This window comes from Orycteropus afer, unplaced genomic scaffold (genome assembly GCF_000298275.1).
Source record: "Orycteropus afer afer isolate SDZICR_OR568_19922 unplaced genomic scaffold, OryAfe1.0 scaffold00001, whole genome shotgun sequence".
Lineage (NCBI taxonomy): Eukaryota > Metazoa > Chordata > Mammalia > Tubulidentata > Orycteropodidae > Orycteropus > Orycteropus afer.
In genome coordinates, this window is record NW_006921588.1 from 36,627,884 (window position 1) to 36,637,570 (window position 9,687).

The window sequence follows — 9,687 nt, forward strand, 5'->3', positions numbered from 1 at the left end:
TGTTTTCTTTACATTTTTCTCCATTCTCCTTTATTCCTTTCTCTCATCTTTTCATTTTACTTCCAGTTTTTTTTTTTTTTTTTAATGCTTTTATCCTTCCCTCAAGCTTCCTTTCCTTCTGTGGCATCCCAGCTCACATGCTCAATTTTAAACAAGCAAACTTACCATCCTCATCCTAATCTACTATTTTAAATCTAAATTGTATGACATTCCCTGTGCTAGTCATGCTCTCTTCCTTTCCCTGGCTGTGCTATTATAAAATGAACTTCTCTGCCCAAGGTTTCCAGATTGGTACCACTTTAGCATGCCAAATCCTGGTAATTCTCTCATTGGTTTACCTTCTCATTCTTTTGGATCCTTAGCACATGTGCATGTGTGTGTACCACACAGCTGTGCTGGGTATGCACATTCATAACTGAATGTGGCTGGTGGACACTCATCTGTTGAGGTCCCAACCCCCCTTTCCCCCATTGTATTAGATTAAGAGCTTCTTGAGGGAAGGGAATGTTCATTTCATCAATGTACCAGAGTTATTCAAGTTACACGGCTCTGTGGATGGAGTCACTGGGCTCAGCAAGTGTTGGTGGAGTGGCATATCCACTGAGGTGATAAACAAAATTTTGGGTAGTCCAAGGGCATGAGTAAAATAGGTGCCCATTGATTCAGACTCCACAAACAAACCTGTATGCTGACCAGAGTATAGGGGGCAGCAGAACTTGCAATAGCTGCCACTGATCCAAGCACAGGGAATTTCCTCTGCTACAGAGGAGAAAACAGACTCAAGTACCATCATCCTGGTCCCACTAAAAAGGAGCAGCAGATGTCAGAGCCAGTATCTGTAGCTACTTTGTTACTTATGGATTTCTTTTTTGTGCCATCTCAAGTATCTGTTCATTTGATGGGAACATTTCTCCTCTTTATCTACCAGACCAATTGCCTTATTGAAAAAGCTAACTTACGTCATAAAATGTTGTTGTTATGTGCCGAGTCAGCCCCGACTCATAGCAACCCCTCCTTAGGTTTTCGAGGTGGTATCACTACAGAAGTAGATTGCCCAACCTTCCTTCCGAGGACGTCATAAAATAGTAACATCTAACTACTCAAGGAGCATAACTATTATTAAAGATAGTCAGAATCATCTAGTCTAGAATATCCATACACATACAGATAGATAGATAGACATGAAGATAGATAGATTTTTAAAGGGTCAAAGAGCAAATATTTTAGGCCTTGTAGGCCATATGGTCTCAGAATTAAGTATTTTACCTTGTCCAAAAGTGTTCTACATTGGGAATCTTCACTGTATGTAACATGAATGCCTCTTTAAGAGGCGGCATATGATGTCTTGTCTTTGGATTCCCTGTAAGCCAAATCCTTACCTGACACTTAATGCCGGCAAGGCTGCAGGTACACGTCTCTGGATCACAGAACATGCGGCAGTCACAGCCACAGTCCTCTCGCGATAGGCGGATGGCTCGCAGCTCGTGCTTTTCTTCCACATCAATCTTTTTCACTCCAGAGGCGCGCAGCAGTGCTCTCCGTTTTTTTGTTGGCAAGGGTTGTAGAAAGAAGTATTCATCTACCTCTGTGTTGTCTAAATCAATATCATCATCAGAAATGTCATCCACAGTCAGCGTGCTGGCTTCTTCAGATTCCACTGTGCCATTCTTAGTCATCTGGAAACACCAAGCAGGCAATTAGAGATTTAGTTTGGCCAGCATCTAAAATCACTTCTTTTACAGTTGGTAAGAATGAAACTGTTAGATAACATTGTTGTTGTTTTGTTGTTGTTGTTATGTGCCGTCGTGTCAGACCGGACTCAGAGCGACCCCTCCTTGGGTTTGCGAGGCAGTATCACTACGGAAGTAGATTGCCCCATCTTCCTTCTGAGGAGTGGCTGGTGGGTTTGAACCGCCAGCCTTCTGGTTAGCAGTCAAGCGCCTTAGGCACTATGCTACCAGCGCTCCCTAGATAACATTACGTCCGTATAATTAATAAGTGTACATGAATCAAATAATTTCCCTTTCTTAATTTGTTTTAAGAGAAATCACAGGAAGGAAAATGAAGGCATCAAAACGATAGGCTTTTAAGAATACTGGTAACAGCCAGAAGACTCTTAATTAGAACGCTTCACCTCCGAATGTTAAGAGCTACAATTATTAGAGCTTGGAGCCTGAGTAATGTGAAAAAGACCAAGACAGATGCCCAAAAGTAAAGTTATCTTTCCACTCAGTTAGCAATGGACAGTTCTGAGGTTGTTATTCACAGGTGTTAGTATCTTAGTGGACGTCTTCACCAGCAGCTCAGCAAACATGTTGTTCTTGAAATAATGACTCTCACTTTTGGACACTGGCAAAACCATCGTCCAGGAAATAAAGTTGTGCTGCTCTATGCTACTGGAATTACAAACACGATTACCCTAATGAACATTCCAAGAATGAGGGCTTGATTTGAAGTAATCAGTCTGCATTGTCTGCATGGTCTCAGTGCAGAGGGCAGTGTGGCAAGCTCTCACCAATCGACACCTGAAATTATAGACTCGGTCCTCAGGGGAGTTCATACAGACCTTTACCCAACATGATACCTTCTGTATAATAGCTCCTGTGGACAATCATATCTCACATACTGGTAACTACTCTGCTTCTATTTATACTTCTTATCTAAATTAATCTCATCCATCAGCAAACCCTGAATCAGTATTTCCCTTCTTATTCTTAAGCCACCACATACCAAGTTTCTTCTTTAAGATGCATTTAGAAAAAGAAGTTTTGTCTAAATATGAGCTAAGAAATGTATTCTGGGCAGCAGCACAGGCACAAATGTAAAAACTCCATAGTACATTAATCAAGGAAATTTGAAATACAGAAACTGTTTTAACTCTTTAATTTTTAATTTTTTTACTTTGTAAAAAAAAAAAAAAAACAAGCCCATAGCTGTCAAGTCGGATCTGACTCTTAGCAACCTTGGGTTTCCAAGGTGGTATCACTATGGAAGTAGATTGTCCAACCTTCCTTCTGAGGAGTGGCTGGTGGGTTTCAACCACCAGCCCTGTGGTTAGCAGTCAAATGCCTTAGGCACTATGCCACCAGAGCTCCCTTTTTACTTTGTATCATTAATTATAATTATTCCCATGCTTTAAAAATCTTAACAACAGTTCAGTCACTACACAGTTCAAATATGTTAGTGATAACATTCCTTATCATCACAGGAAAAACCTGACATTTAAATAAGAATATTTGTTATCAGCCAAAAGTGCAAATTGTACAACTCTCAATGTATCAACAAAGTGAAAATTGCTCTTTATCCTCAAAGAGAGAGAAACTATCATAGAGGAAACAACACGGTGTATATTTAAAATATGTTACAAAGGGTCCTTGAAATACATTTTAAAAAGCTACTTTATTATATTTTTCAAATTATTTCAGAGAGTTCTGAGTTTAAATCTGTATTCATGCATAGATGGACATTTCCTTGTAGTGGATTCTGTTTCTTGGTATAATCTCCAATTTATCTCCTTCCTTAGTATTCCTTTGTATATGTCCTAAGAAAACTGTTTTCATTTTTCTGTGATGTTCTTTACTGGGCTTTTACTTTGATTGGTTGCTATTATTTTTGTTAATTTTTATTTATACTAGTAGATTATTTCTATCTGTAAAGAACTTATTTTATAAGGCATTCAAGTATGTAATTGCCTAATGTACTGTTGTTGTTGTTGCTGTTGTTAAGTGCTGCCAAGTCAATTCTGACTCGTAGTGACTGTGGTAGTTAAAGCTATGTGTCAACTTGGCTGGGCCTGGTTTTGAGTGGCTGGGCAAGTGAAAGTAGTTATTCCCCACATGAGACAGGTAATAACTCCATGGTGGAATCTGCTGTGAGCAGCTGAGTAGCTGGCTTAGGGATGTGGTCAGCTTCCAGTATATAAGAAGACACTTTGAGAAAGGTCTGGAGCTCTTTGGCACGCTTGGACTCTGCATGTAGCCAAGTCTTCATTCATCAGCTTGCCATGTTGCCTGCTGATCTTTAGACTGTTTCTGGACTTGAACTAGTGGTCTGATCTGTTGCTTGATAATCTTGAGACTGTGCCATTTTATTTGTCAGCCTTGGGTTTGTCAGCCTCAGCAGTCAGCAGCTGTCTGAGTTAAGAGAAGCCTCCAGCTTCAGTGGGCCAGGAGCAAGAGGCAGAGCTGAAGCCCAAGGTTGAGGGGCCTTTACCCAGCCCCTAGAGCTAGCACTTAGAACTCAGACTTCTAGCTTCCTAAGCTATAAGGGGATAAATCCCTGTTTGTTCCCCTTGTGGTATTTTCTGTTAGAGTGGCACTAGAGAATGAAAACAGTGAACCCAAGTACAACAGAATAGAACATTGCCCTGTCTTGCACCATCCCACAATCCTTGCTATGCTTGAGCCCATCGTTGTAGCCACTGTGTCAGTCCATCTTGTTGATGGCCTTCTCCTATTTCTCTGGCTCTCCATTTTACCAAGCATGATATCCTTTTCCAGGGACTGATCCCTTCTGATCACATGACCAAAGTAGGTGAGACAAAGTCTGGCCATTCTCACTTCTCAGAAGCATTCTAGCTGCACTTCGTCCAGGCAGATTTGTTGGTTCTTGTGGCAGTCATGGTTTTTTCAGGATTCTTCACCAAAACCACAATTTAAAGGCATCAATTCTTCTTTGTTCTTCTTTATTCATTGTCCACCTTTCACATGCATATGAGGTGACTGAAAATATTATGCCTTGGGTCAGATGCACCTTAGTCTTCAAAGTGACATCTTTGCTCTCAAAACTTTAAAGAGGTCTTTTGCAGCAGATTTACCTAGTCAATATGATGTGTGATTTCTTGACTACTGCTTCCATTAGTGTTGATTGTGGATTCAAGTAAAATGAAATCCTTGACAACTTCAATCTTTTCTCCATTTATCATGATACTGCTTCTTGGTCCAGTTGTGAGGATTTTTGTTTTCTTTATATTGAGGTATAATTCATGCTGAAGATTGTAACCTTTGCTCTTCATTAGTAAATGTTTCAGGTCCTCTTCACTTTCAGCAAGCAAGGTGGTGTCATCTCATATTGCAGGTTGTTAATGAGTTTTCCTCCAATCCTGGTGCTATGTTCCTCTTTGTACAGTCCAGCTTCTCAGATGATATGCTTAGCACACAGATTGAATAAGTATGGTGAAAGGATACAACCCTGGCACACACACTTCGTGATTTTAAACTATTGAGTATTCCCTTGTTCTGTTCAAACAACAGCCTCTTGGTCTGTGGACAGGTTCCTCATGAACACAATTAAGTGTTCTAAAAGTCCCATTCTTTGCAATGTTATTCATAATTTGTTATGATTCACACAGCTGAAGGTCTTTGCATAGTCAATGAAACACAGGTAAACATCTTTCTAGTATTCTTTACTTTCAGCTAAGATCCATATAACATCAGCAATGATATCCCTTGTTCCATGTCCTCTTCTGAATCCAGCTTGCATTTCTGGAAGTTCCTTTTCGATATACTGCTGTAACCATTTTTGAATTACCTTCAGCAAAATTTTGCTTGTGTGTGATATTAATGACATTGTTTGATAATTTCCACAGCCTGCTGGAACACCTTTCTTTGGAATGAGCACAAATATGTATCTCTTCAAGTCAGTTGGCCAAGTAGCTGTCTTCTAAATTGTCTGCCATAAATGAGTAAGCTCCTCCAGAGTTGCATCTGTTTGTGGAAACATCTCAATGGGTATTCCATCAGTTCCTGAAGCCTTGTTTGTCACCAATTCCTTCAGTGCATCTTGGACTTCTTCCTTCAATGCCATTGATTCTTGATCATATGCTGCCTCCTGAAATGACTGTTGACAAATTCCTTTTGGTGCAGTGACTCTGGGTATTCCTTCCATCTTCTTTTGATGCTTCCTGCATCCTTGAATATTTTGCCCATAGAATTCTTCAATATTTCAATTCAGGGCTTGAATTTTTTCTTCTGTTCCTTAAACTTGAGAAATGCTGAGCATGTTCTTCCTTTTTGTTTTTCTAGCTCCAGTTCTTTGCACATTTCATTAAAATACTTTACTTTGTCTTCTTAGGCCACCCTTTGAAATACTCTGTTCAGCTCTTTTATTTCCATATTTCTTCCTTTTGCTTTAGCTACTCTCCATTCAAGACCAAGTTTCAGAGTCTCTTCTGACATCCATTTTGGTCTTTTCTTCCTTTCTTGTCTTTGTAATGACCTTTTGCTTTCTTCAAGTATAATTTTCTTGATGTCATCTCACAACTCATCTGGTCTTTGGTCACTGATGTTTCATGTGTTAAATCTATTCTTCACATGGTCTCTAAATTCAGGTGGGATATATACTCTAGGTAATATTTCTGCTCTCATAGAGTTACTTTAATTTTCTTCAGCTTCAACTGGGACGTGCATATGAGCAATTGATGATCTGCTCCAAAGTCAGCTCCCGGCCTTGTTTGGATTTATGATTTTGAGCTTCTCCATCATCTCTTTCCACCGATGTAGTTGATTTGATTCCTTTGTGTTCTATCTGGCAATGTCCACATGAATAGTCACCATTTATGTTGTTGAAAAAGGATATTTGCAATGAGTAAGTCTTTGGTCTTGCAGAATTCTATCATGCTATCTCCAACATCATTTCTCTAATCAAAGCTATATTTTCCAACTACCAATGCTTCTTCTTTGTTTCCAACTTTCACATTTCAATCACCAGCAATAACCAACACATCTTGATTTTATGTTTGGTCAATTTCAGAATGGAGAAATTGGTAAAAATCTTCAATTTCTTCACCTTTTGCTTTGGTGGTTAGTGTGAATAATAGTCACATTAACTTTGTCTTCCTTGTAAGCATATGGACATTTTCCTATCACTGACAGCATTGTACTTCATAATAGATCTTAAAATGTTCTTTTTGATATGAATATGATATCATTCCTCTTCCAATTGTCATTCCAGCATAGTAGAACATATGACTGTCTGATTCAAAATGGCCAACATCACTCCATTTCAGCTCACTAATGCCTAGGATATTGATCTTTACATGTTCCATTTCATTTTTGACAACTTCCAATTTTCCTAGATTCATGCTTTGTACATACCACATTCCAATTATTAATGAATGTTTGCAGCTGTTTCTTCCCATTTTGAGTCATGCCCCATAAGCAAATGAAGGTCCAGAAAGCTTTACTCCATCCACGTCATTTAGATCAACTCTACCTTGAGGAGGCACTTCTTCCACAGTCACTTTTTGAATGACTTTCAATCTGAGGGTCTCATTTTCCTGGACTGTATCCGATAATGCTTCAAGGCTCTCCACAACATGTTGCAGTTAGTTGCAGTCAGCTGCAGAGATTCAGGTGAGGAGAGGAAATCAGGCAAGCCCAAAGCAGCAGGGTGGGAGAGCGGGAGAAAGGGGATAAAAAAGCCAGGAACCTGGACAGAGGAGCAGTCAGCCACAGGGATCCAGGTGAGGAGAGGAAATCAGGCACGCCTAATGTATTAGATCTCTTTAAATGCAGTGTAAAAGATCTCTTTTAAGTGTTTAACAGCAAAGATGTCATTCGAATACTAAGGTGTGCCTGACCAAGCCATGGTATTTTTACTAGCCTCATGTACATGTGAGAGAGCTGGACAACGAATAAGGTAGACCACAGAAAAATTGATGCATTTGAATTGTGGTGCTGGTGAAGAATATTAAGGTTCCATGGATTGCTACAAGAATGAACAAATCTGTCTTGGAGGAAGTACAGCCAGAATCCTGCTTAAAAGAAGAATGCCAAGACTTTGTCGCTTACACTTTGGTCATGTTATCAGAAGGGACCAGTCCCTGGAGAAGGATATAATTCTGGATAAAGTAGAGGGTCAGTGAAAATGGGGAAGAGCCTAAACAAGATGGATTGACACAGTGGCTGCGATGATGGACTCAAGCATGGCCATGATTGTGAGGATGGCACAAGAACATGCAGTGTTTCGCTGTGTTGTACATAGGGTCATTATCAGTTGAAACATGCTCAGTGCCGCCTAACAACAACAATAATGCATACTTCAATCCTCTGTGGTAGGTAAAGCTGCACTAACAAAGTGTTCACTTTCCTATCTAATCCCTTTGTGGCATTTACACTTGTTTTCATTAATTCTTGCTTTGTGTATATGAACCTCATCAAGCTTCTGACTTGCTAACACCTATAGAATATTCAAAACTTGATGAGAAAGATTCATGTCAATAGCTCCTCTTACTTTATCTCTTTGTTATGTAATATATGTGTGCCCTTGTGCATTTGGTGGAGTTTTTGGATGGTGCAACGTTAATGCCCTTGGTTGCTAACAGAAAGGTTGACAGTTTGAGTTCATCCAGAGGTGCCTTGGAAGAAAGGTCAGGTGATCTGTTTTCAAAATATCAGCCACGGAAAACCCTGTGGAGTTCTGCTCTGACCCATGTAGGCTCACTGTGAGTTGAAATTGAATCAATGGCAGCTATTAGTGCATGTGTGTGCACTTGGTAAAATCAAAACTTCAACAAATATCTCTACTTTATATCAACAGGACTTGATATATTTAAAATAATGATTGGTATCATACATGAAATATGAAAGTCAACACAAAGTACAATTTTAGCAAACATTAAAAAAACTAAATTTTAGGGCACCATGAATAACCAACTAGCACCTAAAGATTAAAAGGAAACAATAAGAATAACAAACAAATTTGTATCTTAAATAGACTACAGATACAGTTTACTTCAAATATAAATGCTCTTAGAAACAAAATCTGCAACTCTTATTCCTAATCATTAAATAACAATGCACAATTTCATTTCAAAATAAATCTTTATTTAAGACTCTAATAGTGCTTCACACAGAGCTACATACTATTTTCACTCTTGTTCAAGAACTTGGCTAAATTTTGAAATTCTCACATTAGTATTGAAGTGAACTGACAAGACTTTCTTTTTATTTCTCCAAAATCATCTCTGTCATTTCTAATAAAGATTGGAAATATTCCAATCAGCCTGGTCATCTGCCTCATCTTCCCCTCCTTACAGTTTCTGGTTTGGCATAAAGCCTTTGAGGCATATTATTCTCCATCATCTCCTTGAAAGCTTTCCCCTAGTTCTCTCCTCCAATATGTGCACATTGGTTCCTTTAAAATTGAGGCCAACAATGACTGAGTTTTAATGCTTTTTAAAATCAGAATATCATTTAGATTATTTTCAAATGCATTTTCCCATAAAAAGTCAATGAGCACTGTATTTCTGTCCACCAACTCCTGTTCATTATGTTCTTGAGACCCAGTGCAAAGAAATCCAGGGATCTGCCAGGATTGCCTCACTTACTTTTGCTAATTCCTTTATTTTGTGACTCACTCTCACATTAATATATATATATTCTGTATTGCATTTTGTTCTATTGACATGAGTGTTAACTTTAAATATCTCTCTTTCTCATCTCAAAGTAGAATTATTGAATTTTCAGACTTTAGTTCAACAAATGCAGCTTCTGTATTTTATGCGTTAATGAAGCCCAGGCTAATTGTGACCTAATAACATACCTACAAGCTCTGGTAGCATAGTGCCTAAGGCACTTGACTGCTAACCAGAAGGCTGGCGGTTCAAACCCACCAGCTACTCCTCGGAAGGAAGGTTGGGCAAACCTACTTCCGTAGTGATACTGCCTCAGAAACCCAAGGAGGGGT

The 9,687-nt window shown here is 39.0% G+C and overlaps 1 protein-coding gene across 1 annotated transcript in view; it reads right to left on the reverse strand.

Annotated features, from left to right (window-relative positions):
* The window catches only part of CSRNP3 (cysteine and serine rich nuclear protein 3), a 91,293-nt gene that overhangs the window by 1,890 nt on the left and 79,716 nt on the right, over window positions 1–9,687 (reverse strand). Inside the window, exon 3 of the mRNA XM_007948025.2 lies at window positions 1,380–1,676. Within this exon, the coding sequence (XP_007946216.1) occupies window positions 1,380–1,676 (297 nt within the window). The remainder of the gene's footprint in view (window positions 1–1,379; window positions 1,677–9,687) is intronic.